The sequence below is a fragment of the Antechinus flavipes genome, chromosome 4 (genome assembly GCF_016432865.1).
Source record: "Antechinus flavipes isolate AdamAnt ecotype Samford, QLD, Australia chromosome 4, AdamAnt_v2, whole genome shotgun sequence".
Classification (NCBI taxonomy): Eukaryota; Metazoa; Chordata; class Mammalia; order Dasyuromorphia; family Dasyuridae; genus Antechinus; species Antechinus flavipes.
The window spans coordinates 143981798-144005924 of NC_067401.1; the positions used below are offsets into that span (position 1 = coordinate 143981798).

The 24127-nt window shown below is 33.1% G+C and overlaps 2 protein-coding genes across 4 annotated transcripts in view; both read left to right on the forward strand.

The window, feature by feature from the left end:
• The window catches only part of LOC127561365 (uncharacterized), a 55224-nt gene extending 37702 nt beyond the window's left edge, over positions 1 to 17522 (forward strand). Inside the window, exons 11-16 of the mRNA XM_051996634.1 lie at positions 2381 to 2434; positions 3908 to 4009; positions 10575 to 10667; positions 13046 to 13099; positions 14564 to 14665; positions 17332 to 17522. Of these exons, the coding sequence (XP_051852594.1) occupies positions 2381 to 2434; positions 3908 to 4009; positions 10575 to 10667; positions 13046 to 13099; positions 14564 to 14665; positions 17332 to 17522 (596 nt within the window). The remainder of the gene's footprint in view (positions 1 to 2380; positions 2435 to 3907; positions 4010 to 10574; positions 10668 to 13045; positions 13100 to 14563; positions 14666 to 17331) is intronic.
• Positions 1 to 24127, forward strand: part of EFCAB3 (EF-hand calcium binding domain 3) — a 169587-nt gene that overhangs the window by 34876 nt on the left and 110584 nt on the right. The window contains exons 1-4 of one of the 3 annotated variants that reach the window (XM_051994931.1): positions 20359 to 20407; positions 20989 to 21093; positions 22039 to 22092; positions 23628 to 23729. The exons of the other annotated variants lie outside the window; for them this stretch is intronic. Of the exons in view, the coding sequence (XP_051850891.1) occupies positions 20383 to 20407; positions 20989 to 21093; positions 22039 to 22092; positions 23628 to 23729 (286 nt within the window). The 5' untranslated portion in view covers positions 20359 to 20382. Of the gene's footprint in view, positions 1 to 20358; positions 20408 to 20988; positions 21094 to 22038; positions 22093 to 23627; positions 23730 to 24127 lie in introns of those variants that run through there. 3 annotated transcript variants of the gene reach the window in all.

Sequence of the window (24127 nt, forward strand, 5' to 3'; positions counted from 1 at the left end):
TAAAAGTTATCCCTTAATTACTTAGCCTTATTGGTCTTGTAAAAGAGGCAACTGATGATTTACTATCAAAGTGTTTAAAAATTTTAATCTCACCACAGTTACAGAAGACATGTATGTTATAAGTTGCATAAAAATTGGTGTGCATTTAAAAAAACTTATCAGGTCTTCTAACACAGTCAAAATTCATAATTTCAATAAATATATAGATACATACACATACACATACATATATATGTATGTATATGTCTGTATAAAATAAATATGTATGTGTTTACACACATAAATGTATTGTGTAAATGTGTATGTATATGCACATATTAATGAGGCACTACACTATTCTGACCAGTTGACAATAGGATATGAATTTTGAGTACTTCAGTAAGCCATGACCTTTCAATATATTTCCTCTAACAATACATTTTGTAAACCACTCATTTCTTAGGCTGCCTTTAACTGTCATATGTGCCCCCCAAAATAAAAGTGAATACTAAATCTAAATTAAATTGACAAATGCAAATGGAAAATGTGAGTGCAGATTGAGAGAACCAAGCACATTATAGAAGGAGAACCAACAAATCTTAGCTATTGACCGGATATGGGGAGTAGAGGGATAAGAAAAGAGTTGAAGATGACATTTAGAGTGTACAAACCTGGTAATGATTCCTGTAGCAAAGATGTCACAGGGTTATTACTTTAAGACTTAATTGTCCTTTATCATGTATTTGATTTAAATAGCGTAATCTTTCACAAGATTACTATTGTAAGACTTAATTAATTGTTCTTTATTACTTATTTGACTGGAATAGCAAAAACTTCCTCTCCAGTTTAGTGCTTCAATTTCTGAGCTTTTAACAAAATGATCCTCCTAAATGGAACAATTCTTTGACAGGAGCCACACTTCTTTCCACCTGAACCATTTCACTGATATTTTATAATATTTTATGATAAAATAGTATAATAATGTTTATAAAATATTTATTAAAATAGTATAATGTTTATAATAAAATATTTTATGATAAAATTATATATTTGTTTCCTCATACATATACATTACATGTAAACAACTAGAGAAAGCAAAGATACATAAAATATTAACCAAATACAAGATTGTGGTCAGAACATTGAAAGAAAAAACTAGCTCTTCTTTTCCCTGTTAATTTTTTTTAACAGAAGTTTCTTAATCCATAGGATGATGTAATATCCTGGCTCGGAGGGGACACAGACATGATCTAGTGTAGTCCCTTCATTTTACAAAGGAGGAAATGGAGGCCAAGAGATAGGACGTAGTCAGTTCTTTCTATCTTACTGCCAAAATATCCCAAATCTGACATGCCTAAATAAAATGTCCTATTAGAAGTTAGCAAAGAGAAGATCCCTGAATGATTGTGTAAAGGATCTTAATGGTACAATATACTAGGTCTTTAGTGAGAGTTAAGACCACCTGAGGTCAGAGCCTTAGATATGAACTAGCTGTGTCCCTGAGGCAAATCATTTAACCTCTCTGAGCCTCAGCTTCCTCATCAGTAAAATGGACATAATAACAGCACCTATGGCTCATGGTTCTTAGGAAAATAAAATGAGCCAATCTTTGAAAAGCATTTAGCAATCCCTAAATACTTATGTAAATACCAACCATTACTATTACTATTATTATCATCAATTTACAAATTGAGAACTTTATTCATTTCTTAACTGGCTATGTTAAATTAACATCTAGAAAAAATAGGATAAAATTCCAAGGTAATTGACTGAGATCAGAGAAAAATGTTAAATTACTCTGACTTATCTAATTTCAGAATATAATGTAAATGCAATTTTTGTGCCCCAAATCTCACATGCCTTAATAAAATGTCCTATTAGAAGTTCTTCTGATGTTCAATAGGAAAGAAAAAAGAAGATCCCTGAATGATTGTGTGAAGTTCCCTTATGGTACAGTATGTATAGGTCTAGATGCAGAGTCAGGAAGACCTGAAGTCAGAGCCATAGACATGAACTAGCTGTGTCACTTAGGCAAATCATTTAACCTCTCTCCACATCTATAAAATGGGCATCATAATAATATCTGCCAATCAGGATTCTTGTGAACATAAAATGAGTCATCTTTGAAAAGCACTTACCAGCCCCTCGATCCTTATGTAAATACAAACCATTAATATTACTCTTATTATCATCAATTAACAGATTGCAAACTTTCTTCATTTCTTAACTGGCTATGTTAAATTAATATCTAAAGAAATTAGGATAAAATTCCAAGGTAATTGACAGATCAGAAAAAAATGTTAAATTCCTCTGGCTTATCTCATAATATAAGCATTTAATATAATACTATTCTTGTGAGACTCTGCATCCCCAGATCTCTAACATATGCTTTTTCTTACAGCTAATGGGAATGTTGCCCTCAATGAAGTTATGGATAAGGTGAAATCTATTAAAGGTGAGTGGTAAGTTATAATGAGAAGGCAGGTAAACATCAACATCTCAATACTTTTCAGAAACACCTATGAGAATAATCATGGCATAATGAATCAGAGATATAGCCAGAGAGTCAAGAAGACCCTATATTTACATCCTGCCTATGGCACTTACTAACTGTGATTGTGGGGCAAGTTACTTCCCCTGGCAGGCAGACTCCTAAACAATATACATAAAGATAATTGGCTGACCTGAAGGTTCACAGATAATCAATTTGCAAGCATTTATTAGGGGACCATTGGATCTATGCTAGGCATTGGAGAAACAAAGGCAAAAACAATGAAAAAGTCTCATCTCACAAGGAGTTTGCCTTATCTTGAGAAAGATCACATGTACACATATAAATAAGTGCAGAATAAGTACAACATAATTTGGGAGGGAGTGTTTCAGTCAAGGAATCAGGAAAGCCTCCTTATAGAAGGCAGAGATTGTGGTTTACCATGAAGAAAAAGAAAGATTCTGAAGTGGAAGTAAGGAAGAGAGAATGGGGGGCAGCTAGTAAGATAATAGAGAGACAGAAGCTAGGCAAGGGAAAGATAGATTGGGGCCAGGTTCTAAAATCCATAGATAAAGGAGTTTATGTATTTGATCCAGGAGAAATAAAGAACCAGGGAGTTTACTGAGTGACACAACCAATAGATATATACTCAAAGAACACTATTTTGGCAACTGTGTGGAAGATGAATTTGAGGGGGAGAGGACTACTGAGGCAGGGAGATACAAATTAAGGTGGCATTGTAACAACTCTTCAAAAGCGAGATGGACCATGATTTGAACTTAAGGTATGGCTTGTGAGTAGAGAGAAAAGAGGATGGATTTGAATGACTTTATAGAGGGAAAAATACCAAGATCTAGGCATTTTTTTAGATATGGTGTGGTATTTAAGGAGAAAGACTTAGGAATCCAGGATAACAACTATGAAATTAACTTCACCTCTTGTGGGTAAATTATTAAATGGTCATCACTGTATTTAAATACATTTCCAAGTTTCATAGATTCTCTTCTGTTCTTTTGTAGCAAGACCCAAATTTTGTATAATGTAAGGTATTTGAGAGCTCTACTTTTCCTAAGATTGAGACAGACTTCATTTTAGGTCTCCAAACCAGTAATGAAATGTGGGATTGCATTCATAAAAATCAAAACAATTGGGATAAAGACAAAGATAATCAAACCCTACTTATTAACTACATCCATATAATTTAAAACCATCACTATTTTGCCACTGTTCACCAGACATGAACCAGAAAGGAAAATTACTAATTCTGAAGGCCTGGGTGACTTTCCATAATTTATACATAGACTCACCTTGAATAATAACTCTCCTCTCCTTGTTGAATTTGGAGACAATAGGACTCAAATCTTATCTTTCCCACTCTGGACTTACTATGTATTCCTCACATTCCCATCTTTCACCATTCTCATCTTTTGTAAATAGAAAATATTGATGTTCAAAACCTAAAAGACTTTATGAAGGACATGGGGATCATACTCACAGAAGATGAATATCAAGATCTCCGGAAAGACCTGTCAATTGATGGTAAATATTCTAGATTACACTAAGGCTATGGAGGGAACTTGGGCTTGATTGTGTGAAAATGTCTGATAATCTCTAAAGAAAGATGCCTCGGTCTACTCCCTAGAATTCTTCAACTTCAGGGTAAGCATAAAGACTAATCAGTGGACGATTAGGCCGCTTTAGCAACCAGGAAACCTAAGGAATAGTAACAAGAAAAAAGAAGAAAATAAAGGAAGTAGATAAGGGAAGGTAGAAGAGTATAATTAAGGAGTGACAGAAAAGTAACCTAATACTGTCCCATATGGAAAATAATTTTAATTCCACAGTGCTGGAGCTTCTCAACCAAAAGAGCTAGAAGCATATGAGAGGAAACAGGCAAAAGAGGCAAATTTGCTCAGTTTGTTTTTCACATGGAAAAGTGATATTGGAGTATTCACCATGGGGTGAAACTCCACAAATTTTTAAGTTTCACTGCTACCTACAGAAATGTAAATAGTATTTCCCTATCCTATATTAGATTCTAGGAAGGCAAGTCTAAACTGCTGCTCTACCCAATCTAGAAATAATTGGCAATGGGGAATTTTATTTTATTTTATTTGGGAATTCACACTATTTCATAGTTTCTCTACACTTTGCATAAACTATTGTTAAAAGGATTCCCTTCAAAAAAAAAAGTGCAGTATCATGGAAAGGACTAGATTGGGAATCAAGGACTGAAATGTAAATATCAGCTTGGTATAGTAACTTGGTTGTTGAAAAGTAAAAGGTACTTGAGACAACGATAGTACTGCAGATAAATGCTATGTATAGAATCAGGAAGAGCAGATCAAATGTAGTTTCAGGCATTGACTAGCTGTGTGACTCTGGAAAAGTCTATTATACTCTGATACCACAGTTTCTTCACTAGGAAATGAAAATGATAATAAAATCTGGCCCACCCCAGGAGTTTTTGAAAATAAAATGAGTTTATAAATCACTGTGTGCAACTTAAATGAAAGCTATAGTAATATACTTAAGTGGCTTGAAGAGGCAAACAAAAAGTTGGTTGAGTTGGTCTTATCATATACAAAGAAATCAAGAAACATGATTTCATGCAATGTCCTTATTATAGAATGAAGGATAAGTAATAAAAATAAGTGGAAAAGATACTAGAAGTTTCTAGACTATGTAGAAGCTTTTTGCATTCATATCAAGAACTGGAGCTATTGAGATTGGTGAAGACAAAAAGAAATAAAATATTTCTTAACAGAATAAAAAGTATTATTGATGTTGAGTAATTACTGGATCAGCTGTGAACAATAAGACCACTACTTTGACAAGAAAAAGATCAGAATATAAAAACACAACATTATCTTTTGTTATAATATTTTGGATATGATGTTTGATATGATATATAAAGAATACATAAAATAATGTGCAGTCATGAACATAATAGTGAAAAAGATAAAGCATTCAATTGAAATTTTGAATTTCAATTTTGAATTATTTAAACAAGGGTTAATAATAAAAATAGAAAATGGGCATAAAAATGTGTAGATGGACATTAAAAGGCAGAACTTTAACCATTCTAAATTTATTGCCACAAGAGGAAAACAAATAAGCCCAGTAAGCATGTTAGTTATGAAATGTTTAACTTTACATGCCAAGTGAAAAAACATGACTACATTAGTTTTAGTACACCTGTTTGTAAAATTTCATGGAGAAGAATGATGGACATAGCTATAAAGCAATATTGTTTCACAAAGCATAGTGGAAATGTCAAAAGTTATATCAATTTAAATAAAACTTCATATGGAATCCCCCTAAGAATGGTCATCTCTAGTGCATTTAAAGAAAAAAAAATAGAACAATAAATAAAAAACAATAAAAAGATCTCTAAAGATTACAACAAAAAAGTATTAAAAGAAGTAAAGATTAATTCTTTTAACCAAATATCACAATCAAGGATAAGATAAAATAAGAGGGATAAAAATAGCATTAAAGAGAAGAAAGATGAGAATAGCTCTTTAATTGGAGTATATAGAGAATTAGTTGTGCTAAAGGAGATGTAATTGTGATGGATAAAGAGACCATCCCAAAAGCCTTAGTGCAATTTTCAGCTTGAAAATAGCTATGTATTATACTAAGACTTTTGGGACACCTAGTATATGAAGGTCTCTAAAAGAGAGAGAAGATATGAAAAAATATACATTATTGATAAATTGAATAATGTTAATAAACAGGTGACTGAAAAAACATCAATAGTCATTGACCTATGCCTAATCTTCCACCAATGCAAAATTGTGACATGAGCTATATATAAATAATTTAAGGATATCTATCTTGAAGTTATTAGGAAGCAACAAGAAGGTATCTGCCAAAAGTAGTCAACAATGTCTCACATCTTTGTCATTTTGTAGCTCATAGAAAGATGCAGAGAATATAAGATCCTATTTTACTTACTGCTTGCCAATTATGAAAAAAAGTATGTGATTTGTTTGAGCAAAATAATACCTGAGATTCTCTTTTCCAACAAAGATAATCTGTCAATATGCAAAAATTAATCTGGGTTCTTTGAAAGATCTAACAACAGAAACAACCCTGTTCAATGACCTTCTGATCAGAAACATAAGAAAAGACATTTCAATCATGTCCAACTCTCGTGGATGTCATTGAGGTTTTCTTGGCAAAGACACAAGAATGAATTGCCATTTCCTTCTGCAGCCCATTTTACATGACTGAGGCACACCAGATTACACTTCTTAACTAGTGTCACACAGCTTGTAAGTGACTAAGGCCAGATTTGAACACAGGATTTCCTTATTCCAGGAGTGCTCGATTCACTGCACTACTATCTAAAATCAGGATCTGTATAATGACTAAAGGCATTATATACTGTAATAAAGAAAATGCTATGGGAAGTCCAAGATAAAGTGAGTTTCTTGGTGGATAGTGAAGTTCTCCAGGTGGTCCTCTTTGGAAATGAAATTTTGCTAATTGCATCAAAAATTGAATATTGCAAATCCTCCTGGGAGAGATCTGTAACCACTCAAGAGTTTTTGCAAACACTCCACTCTGGGAAGGCCACATAGAGGAAGCATTTCTATTACACAAATCATGACATATCTTTATGTCACAAATTTAGACAGTTTGTTTGTGAATTAAGTATATTTGGAAGAAAAATAAAGATGAACCAGTTCTTCCCAGAAGAAGATAGTAGATTAAGTTGCTTTGGGGAAATGCAAAACTCCAATAACTACACTGTTTCCTATGGAAACAAAGATCCATTTTGAATACAAGTATTCTGCCAGTATTATTTCCAGCAAGACATGGAATACAACAGCAAGACATGGAATAAAACACTTCCCAAGAATTAAAAATGAATGTCACATAGAGGGAAATAAAGAGATGCTTTGTGGCTATTACCAAAATACAACATATAAGCAATGAGTAACTAAGAAGAACAGGAGTTAAATATATGGTTATCATAGAGCAAGAGTAAGGAGTTAACAAGTAGATAAACAAGAGTACTCCACTGCTCCACTATATATCAAGACAATATAGGACAAGGAAAGCTCCCAGCCTGTTGGATGGTAACCCTATGGTAAGCTTCAGGAAGAACAGGGACAAAAGTCATGTAAGATATTCGGGCATGGAGGGTTTGCTAATATAGTTAGAGCTAGAAGGGACCTTGAAGATCATCAAGTCCTCATTTTATAGATAATGAAACTGAGGCTCAGATAGGTTAAGTGATATGCTTAAAGTTACTCAGTTTATTTATCATATATTTATCATATCATTTAAACCCAAATCTCAGACTCCAATTTTAGCATAATGACATGTGCATTGCGCATCACACAAATAGATTTGAATGTACCTGAGCATCTTATCACACAGGGAACCTCACTATGAAAGCTTTACTATTTGAAAGTATATTCTATTTGGCAAAACATGGGGCTGTCCTAGGATGAGAAAATACATGGTCTTTCTCAATAAGGTAGGATGTCAATTGTCATCTCCATTATTTGATGTAATTCTACCTATTGTAGCAAAAAACAATAAACATGTTGAAGTGCTACATATAGAAGGAAAACAAGATTATCAGTTTTTACAGAGGATATGAAAATTTATTTAGAGGACCCTAACAATTAAACTGAAAACAATTAAAAATTAAAAAAAAATTCAGCAAAATAGAAAAAATATAAAATCAAATTTCCAACTTTCTATATATTACCAGCATAATAAAGGAAGAGACAAAAATAGATATTCCATTAAAAATAATTCCACAAATGTATGATGTTTTGAAGTCTACGTACCAAGACAGAAAAAGAAATTATATATAGAGAGATATATAAAAAACACCCTTAATAAAAATCAAGATGCCATTAATTAAATAGCTATAAATTGCTCATGTTTGGACCATGTTCACATAATAAAAAAGTTGAAATATTAGTTAAATTGATGTATTTATTCAGAAAATTTTGAAAGGCCATGTGAAGAGACATGTCTTTCAATGAACTCTTGGTGAAGCTGAGAATTGTCCAACCATTCTGGAAAGCAATTTGGACGTATAGCAAAAAAAAAAAAAAAAAAAGTAAACATTTTATATCTTTTGGCCCAGCTGTAAAGCTACTTTGTTTATGTCCTTACAGAAACCAAAAAATGACATAAGGAACCCATAAGTAGAAGAAAAATGTCTGGTAGCCTTTTTGTTATAACAAAGAACTGGAAATTTAAAAGAGTATGTATCAACTGAGGAATAGCTAAGGAAATTATAATATATAAATGTAATAGAAAATTATTGAACCATTAAAAAAGAACAAAAGATAGCTTTCAGAGAAACAAAGGCAGATTTTATGAACTGAAGCTGAGTAAACTGAACAGATGCAAGTAAAAAAACTATTAAATGATTACATCAAAAACAATAGCAGCTTTGAAAGATTTAACATTAATGTGAAGGAATCTGACTTCAAAAAATTGGTAATGAATCTTAACATTCAATTCTTGCCAGATAAGTTACAGAATAGAAGTGCAAACCAAGACAAAAAATTTCACACGTGGCTGGTGTTTTTTTTCCAATATTTTTGTTTGTTATGACTTGTGCTTCATATTAGGAACAGCTAGATGATACAATGGATAGATTGCCAGGCCTACAGTCACATCTTCCTTAGTTCAAATCTGGCCTTAGACACTGACTAGATAGGTGACCCTGGACAATTCACTTAAGTTACTTTGTCTCAGTTTACTCATTTGAAAAAGGAGCTGCAGAAGGAAACAGCAAATAACTCCTTTATCAAGAAAACTTCATATTGGGTCATTAAGAATAGAACATAGCTGAACAGTGACAATCAGGTTTTTATTAGCAGTAGAAGCATGGAATTTTAGGGCGGAAAAGGAAGTAATAGTAACACCAAAAAGGATAAATGATTGAAAAGAATATTAATGAAAGATGTATAAAATACACAAAAGAGAATAGGCACTCAGAAAAAGAGAGAAGCACAATGTGGGAAATGCCTTTTTAAATTTATCATCTATTTTTTTAATTATACATAATACTCATATGTTCACATAATGAAAAAACAGCTTGTTAACAAAAATGTACTATCTACAATTTCATGTAAAAAATATTTGAGTCAAGAACTTGTGAAGTAATATCTGTTTGAATCAAAGATTTTCTCTGAAATAAATCTTCCATTCACTACAATGAATTGTAAGTCAGAAGAACCTTGGTAAATGAAAGGGATGGATTTATCTCCTTGAGAGCTCTTCTTTCTTCATTTCCATTTGGTGAAAGAAGAAAGGAATAGGACTGTCTATTGACAAGATTTACAAAATTATGAACTTTGTGCTATTATTGTAGTTCTCTGTTACTTTGTCTGGAACCTGAATTACACCTTCTCTTACAGCCAATGGGAAAGTGCATCTGAAAGACTTAATGAATGTTCTACAGAAGCTGAAAGGTGTTTTATTTGTTGTCAATGATTCTCTTATCCTTCCAATTTGCTGATTGTTTCTTTATCATGGCATCCAATTCTTTTTGTACAGCCATCCTGAAGGAAGAAATTCACCAAACTCTATTACTGTAGAAAATTTCAAAGCTCCTGGCCAAAATATGTACATTATCTGTCTGCTTTGCCAGAATCCATCAGCCCTGACCAATTTATTCCTTACTATGTGCTATGGAGGTTTCTCCCAAAATATTTGTCAGAGTATCTTCCAAGTTCTTCCAATGACTCTCCATGTGTGTTCTTAGCAGTTTGTATTATCTCACCCTCAAATTAGGAATGATGAATCCAGTTTTGAAATTCATATAATAATTGAATTTACATGTAGGTTTTATATAATCTGTCAATCTTGGACACAATTCCATGTTTCTTATTATTCTCACAATTAGACTATGAACTCCATAAGGACAGAGACAGTGTTTTTGATTTTCCTTTTATTACCAGGACTTTATAATATTGCCTGCTATGTAGTAATCTCTTAAAGAAATGCTTGTTGACTTGACTTGGTTTTAAATTCCTATGATTTACTACAATACCTAACATATAATAAGTCTTAATGAGTGCTTTATTGATTACATAATTCAATTTTCTTATTTCTGAAGGAGGGAAAATTAACATTGATAATCTGGACAAGATGGGGATCCAGCTCACAGATAAAGAAATGGAAGAATTATTAAATAATCTGCCAGTTGATGGTGAGCATTACTTATGCTATTGTTTACTGTGGGGAAAGACATTACCTTCCTGTCTGAGAATTTCTGAAAGAAGGCTAATTTAGTTCACATGAAGAGAATTTCCTATCCAAAAAGCTCATCAAAATGAATGACGAAATTTTTCTTATTGAGCTTTCAAGTCAAGAGTTCCCCAAAATGTCACTGAGATAGAAGACAGGAATGGAAGATTCTTGACTTCGCCACTGGTCTTACTTTTGTTGCTTAATAGCCATCTTTAAAGGGAGAAGCCCAATGTTACTGTGATCAGTGAATCCTAACCAGCCAGAGAAAAATGTTCTAGTACTGGACTTGGAGTCAGGAAGGACCTGAGTTCAAATCCTGGTTTAGACAGGTGTGATTCTGGACAAGTCACATTTCCTCATTTAACCTCTCTTTTCTCATCTGTAAAATGAGAATAATAATAGTGCCTTCTATATAAAATTGTTCTGAGAATCAAATTAGAAAAAATATAGTTTATGCACATATGTAAATATATGTATAGTATTGAAACATAAAACTATTATGTAAATACCAATTATTATTATTTCAAAAGAGCCATGTTTTCAATGGTCTCAATAGATTGAGCAGACTGTAACCCAATTACATCTAACTATATCTTGTCATCATTCTTTGGTCAAAATAAGAAAAAATCATGTATTATGCAACTTTCTGAAGATTATCCCTTATATATACGTTGCTTTATTGGTTTTATAAATGAGGTAACTGATGATTTACTGGTAGTGTTTAAAAATATTAATGGTTAATGGGAGATATGTATGTATATAAAAATTAGGATGTATTTTAAAAGACCAATCAGTTTCTCTAAGCCAAAATTCATCATTTCAGCAAATATAGCTATAAATACACACATATATGTATATATATATTTCTGTATGAAAAATATGTATGTGTATACATACACATAAATACATATACATATGTGCATAGGGGTGTATATGAATAGGGTGCTATGCTATTCTGCTCAGTTGATAAAGGACATGAAATTTCAATACATCAGGAATCAATGACCTTTCACTATATTCCCTCTAATAATACATTTTGTAAACCTCTCATTTTGTAAGCGGCCTTTGACAGTCATTTCTGCCTCCCAAAACAAAAGTAAATACTGTATCCAAATTAAATTGGCCCATGCATATTCACAATGCGAGTGTGGTTTGAGAGATGCAAACAGAAAGATTGTAGAAGGAAAATCAACAAGTCTTAGCAATTGGCTGGATGTGGAGAGTAGAGGATAAGGAAAAAGTTGAAGTTGATATTTAGAGTGTACACACTTGGTAATGATTCCTGTAGCAAAGACAATTATTATGCCCTTTATCACACAGCATAAACTTAAATAGCATAAACTTTTTCTGTAGTTCAATAGTTCAATCGTTAGGCTTTTAACAAAGTGATCCTCCTAAATGGAAATATTCTTCTGCAGGGGCTATACTTATTTCCACCTGAATCATTTAACTGCTATTTTAGCATAATATTTTTATAATAGAGTTATATGTTTGTTTCCTCATATACAACATATTCTAAACTTATTCAATTACAGAAATCAAAGATACATAAAATATTAACCACATAGAAGATTTTGGAACATTGAAAGAACTCTTCCTTGTATTATTGGGAAAAAACACAGAAGTTTCTTAGTTTATAGTATCATATCATATCTGTGCTGGGAAGGGACACAAACATGGCCTAGTCTAGTCCCTTTTTTTTATGAAGGAAGAAATTGAGACCAAGGGATAGGTAGTGGCCAGTTGTGCCACTTACTGCCAAATATCCCAAATCTCATACGTCTAACTAAAATGTCCTATTAGAAATTCTTCTGATGTTCAGTAGCAAAAAGAAGAGGATCCCTGAATGGTTGTGTGAGGTATGTTAATGGTACAGTATGTATAGGTCTAGATGCAGAGTCAGGGAGATCTGAATTCAGAGTCTTAGGCACAAACAAGCTATGTGCCTTAAGCAAGTCATTTAACGTCTCTGAGCCTCAGCTTCCTCATCTGTAACATAGACATAATAATACTACCAGTTGCTTATGGTTCTTATGAAATTAAAATGAGTCAATCTTTGAAAAGCACTTAGCAATCCCTCAATCCTTATATAAATACCAACTATTACTATTACTTTATTATCATCTATTTATAGGTTGAGAATTTTCTTCATTTCTTAACTAGCTGTTTTAAATTAACATCTACAGAAAAATAGGATTAAATTCCAAGATAATGGACTGAAATCAGAGAAAAATGTTAAATTACTCTGGCTTACCTAATTTCAGAATATAATGTAATACAATTTTTTGAGATTTTGCATTCCCCAGGTCTCTGTCTAATGTGTGCCTTATCTTACAGCTGATGGGAATGTTGCCCTTAATGAAGTTATGGATAAGGTGAAATCTATTAAAGGTGAGTGGGAAATTAAAAGGAAAAGGCAGGGTAAACATCAACATCTCAACGCTTTTCAGAAAAATCTATGAGAGTAATCATGGCATAGTGAATCAGAAATATAACCAGAGAGTCAAGAAGACCCTATATTTACATCCTGCCTATGGCACTTACTAGCTGAGTGATTGTGGGGCAAGTTACTTCCCTTGGCAGGCAGACTCCTAAACAGTATACATAAAGATAATTGGCTGACCTGTAGGTACACAGATAATCAATTTGCAAGCATTTGTTAGCAGCCTATTGGATCTTTTGTTAGGCACTGGAGGAGTAACAAAGGTAAAAACAATGAGAAGATCTCATCTCACAAGGAGTTTGCCTTATCTTGGGAAAGATCACATGTACACATATAAATAAATGCAGAATAAGTACAACATAATTGGGGAGGGGAGTGTCTTAGCAGTGAAGGAATCAGGCCTTCTCATAGAAGGCAGAGATTGTGGCTCACCATGAAGAAAAAGAAAAAGTCTAAGGTAGAAGGAAGGAGGGAGAGAATGGGAGACAGCTAGTAAGATAATAGAGAGACATGGAAGGAACAGAAGAGGGGCAAAGGAAAGACAGATTAGGGCCAGGTTCTAAAATCCATAGATAAAGGAGTTTATGTATTTGATCCAGGAGAAATAAGAAACCAGGGGCGTGATACAATCAATAGATATATATTTAAAGAATACTATTTTGGCAACTATGTGGAAGATGAATTCAAGGGGGAGAGGACTATTGAATCAGGGAGATATCAATTAAGGTGCCATTGTAACAACTCTTCAAAAGCAAGATGGACCATGATTTGAACTTAAGGTATGGTTTCTGAGCAGAGAGAAAAGAGGTGGATTTGAATGACTTTATAGAAGGAAAAATGCCAAGTTTCAAGCATTTTTTAGATATAGCATGGTATGCAGGGAGAAAGACTCAGAAGTCCAGGATAACAGCTCTGACATTAATTCTACCTGTTGTAGGTAAATTATTAAATGGTCATCACTATATTTAAATACATTCCCAAGTTTCTAGATTCTCTTCTGTTTCTTTTGTAGCAAGTCCCAAATTTTGTATAATGTAAGGTATTTGTCGGCTCTACAGATTTCATTCTAGTTCTCCAAATCAGTGGTGAAGTGTGGGATTGCATTCAAAAAAATCAAAACAATTGGAATAAAGGCCAAGATAATCAAACCCTACTTATTAACCACATCCATGTAATTTAAAGCTCACTATTTTGCCAGTGGTCACCAGACATGAATCTAGAAAGGAAAATTACTAATTCTGAAGGCCTGGGTGACCTTCTATAATTTATATGTAGACTCACCTCGAATACTAACTCTCCTCTCCTTGTTGAATTTGGAGACGATAGGACTCAGATGCTTATCTTTCCCACTCTGGACTCATTATATGTTCCTCACATTCCTGTTTTTCACCATTCTCATCTTTTGTAAATAGAAAATATTGATGCTCAAAACCTAAAAGACTTTCTGAAGGACATGGGGATCATACTCACAGAAGATGAATATCAAGATCTCCTGAAAGACCTGCCAATAGATGGTAAGTATTCTGAATTACACTGAGGTTATGAGGGGGAACTTAGGCTTGATTGTGTGAAAATGTCTTATACTTTATAAAGAAAGCTGCCTCACTCTGCTCCCTAGAATTCTTCAACTTTAGGGTAAGCATAAAGGCTAACTGGTGGAAGATTAGACCATTTTAGCAACCAGGAAACCTAAACAAGAAAGATTCGGAAGAATAAAAATAAAGGGAAGTAGGTAGGGAAATAGAAGACATAGTTAAGGAATGACAGGAATGTAACCCAATACTGCCCCAAATGGAAAGTAATCTTATTTCCACACAATTCAAATTGGCTAGCATGAGCACTGGGGATTCTCAACCAAAAGAGCTGGAGGAACATGAAAGGAAACAGGCAAAGGAGGTAAATTTGTTCAGTTTGGTTTTCTCATGGAAGGATGATATAGGAGTATTCACCATTAAGTAAAACTCCACAAATTTATAAAATTTCACTGGTACCTACAGAAATGTAAATAGTATTTCCCTCTACTATATTAGATTCTAGAAAGACAAGTCTAAACTAATTGGTCATGAGAATTTATATTGCTTTATCTTTGGGAATTCACACTATTTCATAGTTTTTCTACACTTTGAATGGACTACTGTTAATAGGACTCCTCAGATCCCTTTAAAAAAAAAGTGTGTTGTCATGGAAAGGAATTGGGAATCGAGAACTGAAATATAAATATCATCTTGGTAGTTACTCTCCATGGGTAGAATCTGAAAAATCTTTGCTTCCCGTCTGCCTTGTAGGAGTAGGCATTTTTAAATGGGCATTGGTGAGTAAATGAAATGAAAAGTAATGGGCACTTGAGCTGTACAGGCTGGTGGTACTGTGGTTAAAATGCTGTGTGTAGTGGCCTCAGGCGTTGATTAGCTGAGTGAGGCAGGGAAAGTCTCTTAAACTCCCATTGCTCCAGTTTCTTTACTGGGAAATGAGAATAATAACAATACTGCCTCTCCAGGTTATTTTGAAGATAAAATGAATTTGTAAATCACTTCGCAACTAAATGAAAGCTTATTTTCATCTGGTTAAATGGTTTAAAGATGCAAACAAAGAGGTTGATCCTAGTTGGTCTTGTCACATGCAAAGATAACAAGAAGCATAATTTCATGGAATATTTAGTCATTCCTTATTGTAGAATAAAAGATATGTATTCATGATAAAGGAAAAAGAGACACCAGAGATTTCTAAACTATGCAAAACCTTTTTGCATTCATATCAAGAATAGCTTCTTCAAAAAAGAATTGAAGGTATTGGTACTAGTGAACACCAAAAGAAATAATTATTTCTTAACAGATTAGAAAGTATTTATATCAATGATGAGTAATCACTGGACCAAGTTGTAAATAAAAAGACTACTTTTGTCAAGATAAAGAACATAATATAAAAATATAACATTATCTTTTTTGTTGCAATATTCTGGATATGATTTTTTATATATCAAGAATAGAAAATAATATACAATCATGAACATAATAGTAAAAAGGGAATATGGCATATGGTTGAAACAACTCAATCTTGAATTATTTAAACAAAGATTAATTAATGAAAATGGAAAATATGCATCAAAAAATACATGGATGGCCATTACAAAGCAAAACCTTAACCATTCTCAATCCATTGCCACAAAATGAAAACAAAATGAACCCAGTAAGTATCTTAGTCTAAAAAGTTTGACTTATATGCCAAGTGAAAAAACATGATAACATTAGTTTTAATTAATAAAATTGTTTATAAAATTTCATGGAGAAGAATGAATGGCTATAGCTATAAAACAACATTATCTCATAAAACATAGTAGAAATGTCAAAAGTTATACTAATTTAAAGAAAACTTTATATGGAATACCTCTAATGGGATATCTAGTGCATTTAAGGATATAAAATAAATAAAAGAAAATGAAAAGACATCTAATGATTACTATGATAAATTATAAATAGAAAAGATAGAATGAATATAAATATACATTATTAATAAATTGAATAATGTTAATAAACAGGTGACTGAGAAAACATTGTCATTGACCTATGCCTACTTTTCCACCAAAATTAAATCATTATATAAGACATCTATACACAATTCAAGAGCATCTTTGTTGAGGGTATTAGGAAGGAACAAGTGGGTGTTTGCAAAAGATAGTCAACTATGTCTCACATCTTTGTCATTTTGTAGCTGACAGAAAGATGCCTAAAATATAAGATCGCATTTTACTAACTGATTGCCAATTATGAAAAAGTATTTGATTTGACTGAGCAAAAGAACGCCTGAGAGACTCTTTTCCAAAAAAGATTTCCTGTCCATATGCAAAAAGCAATCTATGTTCCTTGAAAGATCTAACAACAGAGATAACCCTGTTCAATGGCCCTCTGATTATAAACATAAGGAAAGACATATTTTCTGTTGAGTTGTTTCAATCATGTCCAACTTTCCAGGACCTCATTTAGGGTTTTGTTTTGGTTTTTTTGGCAAAGATACTGGAATGAACTGCCATTTTCTTCTTCAGCCCATTTTACAAAACTTACAAACAGGATTAAAATACTTGCTCCATGCCCCACACCTAGTGACTGAGTCCAGATTTGAACCTAGGTCTTTCTACCTCTAAGAGTCTCATGCTCTCTTCACTGCATCACCTCTCTAAAACCAGGATCTATCTACATAGAAACTAAAACATTTAGCTCTGTAATAAAGGAGATACCATGGGGAGACCAAAGTAAAGTGGGTTTCTTGGTGGATAGAAAAGTTTTCCAGATGGTCCTCTTTGGGGATGAAATTTTGCTAGTTGCAACAAAAACTGGAATACTGCAGAGTCTCCTGGGAGAGCTCAGTAACTACTAAAAAGTTTTTACAAACAATCCAAACTGGGAAGGCCAAGGGACTTTGTCCCTGAGTAAGTGTACCTGGAAGAAAGAACAAAGATGGATCAGTTCTTCCCAGAAAACAGTAGGTTAGGCTGTCTTTGGGAAATGTAAAAAATTCAACAAATTACATCAAATTTCCTATGGAAACAAAGACCCATTTTAAATAAATTATTTTGCCAGTATTATTTCTATCAAGACATTGAATAAAACACTTCCCAAGATTTAAAAATTAATATCATATACAGAGAGATGCTTTGTAATCATTATCAACTACAATCAATGAGCAACTAGGAAGAATAGGAATTAAATATGGTTATGACAGAGTAAGTTTGAGGGGTAAACAAGCAGATAATGAGAGTGCTCCACTGCTATCCTGATAATAACAGTATAAGGTAAGGAAACCTCCCAACAACGTGGGTGATAGGCAAACATCTGGGAAGACACGGACAAAAGTCACACAAAATACTCAGGTATGGAGGGTTTGCTAATATATTTAGAGCTAGAAGGCACTTTAAAAGTCATCAAGTCCAAACTCTTCATTTTATAGATAATGAAACTGAAGCTCAGAGAGATTAAGTGATTTGCCTAAAATTACACAGTTATTGATCATATGAGATATCATTGCAACCTAAATCTCAGACTCCAAGTTTGGTACTCTGCTATTTGCATCTTTTCAAGGAAATCCCAAAAGATCCTTTTGAATATGCCTGAGTTCTTATCACACAGGGAACCTCACTATGGAAGCTTTTCTGTTTGAAAGTATGCATTCTATTTGGCAAAACATGAGGCTGTCCTAGGATGAGAAACACATGGCCTTTCCCAATAAGCTAGGAATAAAAAAAAGGAAATCAGTTGTCACCTCTATTATTTAACGTAGTTCCACCTATTGTAACAAAAATAATTACATTGAAGGATTACATGTAGAAGGAAAACAAGATGATCAGTTTTTATAGATGATATGAAAGTTTATTTAAAAGATCCTAACAATTAAAATAAAAATTTAGAAAAATTCAAAAAAAAAGTTCAGCACAATAGAAAAATATAAATAAAACCATTTCCACGTGAATTTCCAAACTTTCTATATATTACCAATACAATAAGGGAATACAATAAAGAGATAAAAATAGATATTCCATTAAAAATAACTTCAGAAATGTACAATTCTTTGAAGCATATCTTCCAAAATGACAAATGTCATGCACACAAAAATAAAAACAAACTTTCTAAAAATACAGATATCATTAATGAAATAAGTAGGAATTGTTCATACTTTGACACCATGTTCATATAATTTTAAAAGTGGAAATATTAGTTAAATTAATGTATTTATTCAGAAAAATTTTAGAGGTCCTGGAAATACAAGTATTTTAATGAACTCGGTGAAGCTGAGAATTAGTTCAAATATTCTGAAAAGCAATTTGGACCTATAGAAAAAAAGTAAAGAAAATTATTATACCCTTTGACCCACTGATATTTCTACTTTGTTTATGTCATTAAAGAAATAAAAAAAAAAACATAAAGGACACAAAAGTAGAAGAAAAAATGTATAACAGTACATTTTGGTATATACTGGAAATGTAAAGGGTATGTATCCACTGAGGAACAGCTAAGGAAATTATAATATACAAATGTAATAGAATATTATTGCATCATAAGAAAAGGCACAAAGGATAGCTTCAGAGAACTAAAGGGGAGCTTTTTATGAATTGAAGCTGAATGAAGTAAGCCCAACCAAAAAAAAATTATGAAATGATTGTTTCAAAAACAAAAGCAACTTTGAAAGACAAGATTAATGTGATATGGACTGACTTCAAAAGACTGATTATGAATCTTAATATTAATTTCTTGCCAGAGAAATTACAGAATAGAGTTGTAGACCAAGAAAAAATTTTCACATATGAGTGATGTGTGGATATATTTTTCTTTATTATGCTTTTCTTTGTTATGACCTGTGGTTCTTAGTAGGAGCTGCTAGATAATGCAATGGATAGGTTGCCAAGTCTAGAATCAATAAGTCACATCTTTCTTAGTTCAAATCTGGCCTCAGACACTGACTAGATGGGTCATTCTGGACAATTCACTTAAGTTCTCTTGCCTCAGTTTCCTCATCTGTAAAATGAGCTGGAGAAGGAAATAGCAAACCATTCCATTAAGGAAACCTCACATTGGGTCATTAAGAGTAGGGCACAGCTAAACAATGAATATAAAGTTTTTATTAGAGATAGAGGAATGGCATTTGGGGAAAGAAAAGGAAGCTATAATACTGATAGAAAAAGAATAAAAGAATGGAAAGATGTATAAAATACACAAAAGAGAACTGGTATTCAGAAAATGTCAGAGAGAAGCACAATGCAGGAAATACCTTCTTAAATTTATCATATATTTTTAAAAAATTGCACATAATCCAATATCAAATTTTCATGTAATGAAAAAGCACTCTATTACCAAAACAGTACCAACTACAATTTCCTATAAAATGCACTCAAGTCAAGAGCATGTGAAGTAATATTTGTTTGAATCTAAGTTTTTCTCTGAAATAAATCTTCTATTCATTAAAATGAATTGTGTTACCACAGAGTCAGAAGAATCTTGGTAAATGAAAGGGATGAATTTATCCCCTTGAAAGCTCTTCTACGTTCTTCTTGCCCATTTGATGGAGCAAAGAGGAATAGGATGGTCTTTATAGCCTGAGTTTACATATTGATGATTTTATTGTATAATTGTTATTGCTGTTGGATGTGCTATTATTTGTATTATTGTAATTCTCTGTTATTTTCTCTGTGACCTGAAATATACCTTCTCTTACAGCCAATGAGAAAATAAATCTGAAAGACTTGATGAATGCTCTACAGAATCTGAAAGGTGAGTGAAAAAATTTTTTATTCTCAGTGATTTTAAGGTGAATTCTCTTATTTTTGAAATTTACTGATATAGTATTCCTCTGTCATGCCTTCCACTTCTTTATCTACAGCCATCTTGGAGGAGGAAATTCACCAGACTTGTTAACTGTGGAAAACTTCAAAGCTCTTGGCCAAAATTTGTACAACTCTGGCCAATTTATTCCTTACTATGTGCTCTGGAGGTTTCTCTCAAAGTGTACTTGTCAGAGTCTCTTGGACCAGTAAAAAAAAAGAGCAGATCATCTTCCAAGTTCTCCCAATGACTCTCCATGTGTGTGTCCTTAAAAATATGTATTATCTTACCCTCAAATTAGAAATGATGAATCCAGTGTTTAAATTCATGTAATGAGGGCAGAGACATTGCTTTTGATTTTCCTTTTATTACCAGCACTTTATGATATTACCTGCCATGCAGTAATCTCTTAAATGCTTGTTGACGTAGCTTGGTTTTGAATTACTATGCTTTACTACATTGGATGACATATAATAAGGACTCAATGAATGCTTGATTGATAACATAATTTAATTTTCCTGTTTCTAAAGGAGGGAAAATTAATGTTGATAATCTGCATAAAGTTCTGGGAAAGAAGGGGATCCAGCTTACAGATAAAGAAATGGAAGAACTATTGAGTAACCTGCCAGTTGATGGTGAGCATTTCTTATGCCCCTGTTTGTTGTGGGCATCTTTCCTGTCTGAGAATTTCTGAAAGAGTCCTAATTTAGTTCACATGAAAACAATTTCCTATACAAAAACCTTATCAAAATGAATAATAAAATATTACTTCTGACTGAACTTTCTAGTCAAGAATTCCCACAAATGGCACTGAGAAGTGGAACACAGAAATGGAGGATTTCTGACTCTCATCACAGTCCTTCCCTGAACTGCCTAATGGCCATCTTTAATGGGACAAGCCCAGCGTTAGTGTCATCAGGGAATCCTAACCAGCCAGAAAAAATTTTCTAGTATTAGACTTAGACTCAAGACACACTGAATTCAAATCCTGTTTTAGTCACTTACTGGTGTGATTTTAAACAAGTCACTTGTCCTCATTTAATCTCTCTTTTCTCATTCTGTAAAATGGAGATAGTAATAACATCTGCTATATAAGGTTGTTCTGAGAATCAAATTAGAAATATATATATGTATATATACATACATATGCAAATATATCTAACTATATCTTCTCATCTTTCTTTGGGCAAAATAAGAAAAAATATCTAATGTGCAACTTTCTGAAAATGATCCCTTATCTATTTAGCCTTATTGGTCTTGTAAGGAGGCAAATGATAATTTTCTAGCAGAATATTTGAAAATTTTGATTTCACCATGGCTATGGAAGACATGTACGTTATAAGCTACCTGAAAATTGACATGCATTTTAAAAGACTAATGAGGGATGAAAATTCATGATTTCAGTAAATATAGATAATAGGTATAGATAAAATATGATAAAATTTCAAGGTAAATGAGATCAGAGGAAAAATGATAAATTTCCCTGGTTTATTTCATAATTTTAGGATGCAATGTAATATAATGCTATCTTTGTAAGATTCTGCATCCTTAGATCTCTAAACTTGTGCCTTATCTTACAGCTGATGGGAATGTTGCACTGAATGAAGTTTTGGATAAGGTGAAATCTATTGAAGGTGAGTGAGAAGTTATAATGAGAAGGCACAGATAAATAATCAACATCTCGATATATTTCAGAAAAACCTATGAGAGAAAGCATGGAATAGTGGATCAGAAATATAGCCTGAGAGTCAAAAGAAGACCTTATATTTACATCCTACCTATGGCACTTACTAGCTATGTGACTGTAGGAGAAGTTACTTTCCATTGTAGGCAAGCTCCTAAACAGTGAGGATAATTTGTTATCTACACTGACAGATAATCAACTTGCAAGCAATTATTAGAAGCCCATTAGATCTGTGCTAGGTACTGGAGAAACAAAGGCAAAAACAGTGAAAAAGTCCCATATCACAAGGAGTTTGCCTTCTCTTAGGAAAGACAACATGTATACATATAAATATATGCAGAATAAATACAACATAATTTGGGAGGGGAAGGTCCTAGCAGTGGGGGAATCAGGAAAGCCTCCTCATAGAAGGCAGAGATTGTGAAGGAAAAGAAGGGTTCTGAGATGGAAATAAGAAAAGATAGCATGAAGGCAATTAATAAGATAATAGACATGAAAAGCTGTGTGAAGAAGAGAAGCTGGGCAAAAGAAAAGTATATATAATGAGATTAGAAAGATTGATTGGGGACAGGTTTTAAAATCCATAGAGACGGGAGTTTTATGTATTTCACTCAGGAGAAGTAGGGAACCAAGGGAAATGTAAGCTTAAAGAACACTACTTTAGCAAATGTATGGAAGATAAAAAGGATAAAGAAAGGATTTGGGGGCAAAGAGACACCAATTCAGTGCCACTGTAACATCTCTTCAAAGGAGACAACGATTTGAACTTAAGTTATAGTGGTATGAGAAGAAAAATAAGGGTAAATCTGAAAGAATTTAATGAGGGAAAATGGCAAGATTTGGGCATTTGTTAGGTATGGTGTGGGAAGAAGGAAGAGAGACACTCAGGAGTCCAGGAAAACAACTGCAACACTAATGTTACCTGTGGTGGATGAGTTATTAAATGATCATCATTCTATTTAAATACATTTGCAAACTTCCTAGATTCTCTTCTGTTTCTTTTGTAGCAAGTTCCAAATTTCCTATGATATAACATAGGCTCTATTTTCTGGCTCTATTTTTCCTAAGATTGAGACAAACACTCTAGGCCTCCAAACCAGTGGTGAACTGTGGGATTACATTCATAAAAATCAAAATAATTGGGATAAAGGCTAAGATAATCAAACTCTACTTATTAGCTACATTCATATAATTTAAAGCATTCATTTTGCCACTGTTTACCAGACAACTATCGGTGACCATTTTATATTTCTCAGGATAGGATTGTTCAACCAAACATATTTGCCTGAACCAGGAAGAAAAATTTCTAATTCTGAACACATAGGTGACTTCCCATAATTTATATGTAGACACACCTCAAATAATAACTCTCCTCTCCTTGTTGGATTTGAAGACAATGAGATTCAAATGTTATCTTTCCCATTCTGGAATCATTATATGTTCCTCACATTCCTGTCTTTCACCATTCTCATCTTTTGTGAACAGAAAATATTGATACTCAAAACCTAAAAGACTTTCTGAAGGACATGGGGATCATACTCACAGAAGATGACTATCAAGATCTCCTGAAAATCCTGCCAATTGATGGTAAGTATTCCAGATTACACTGTGCCTATGAGAACAACTTGGGCTTGATTATATGAAAATGTCTGATACTTTTTAAAGAAAGATGCCTCTGACTATTACCTTGCATTCTTCAACTTCAGGGTAAGCATAAAAGCTAACCAGTGAAAGATTGGATCAGTTTAGCATCTAGGAAGCCTAGGGAGTGGTATAGAACTTATAAAGTTTCAGTGGTAGCTACAGAAATGCAAATGGTATTTCCCCATCCTATATTATATTCTGGGAAGGCAAGTACTACTCTGACAAATCTAGAAGTAATTGGTAATGGTTTCCTTTAGATTTGGGAATTCATAATAATTCATATTTTCTCTAAACTTTGCATGGACTAGGCTTAGAAAGTATGGTGTCATGGAAAGGAGGAT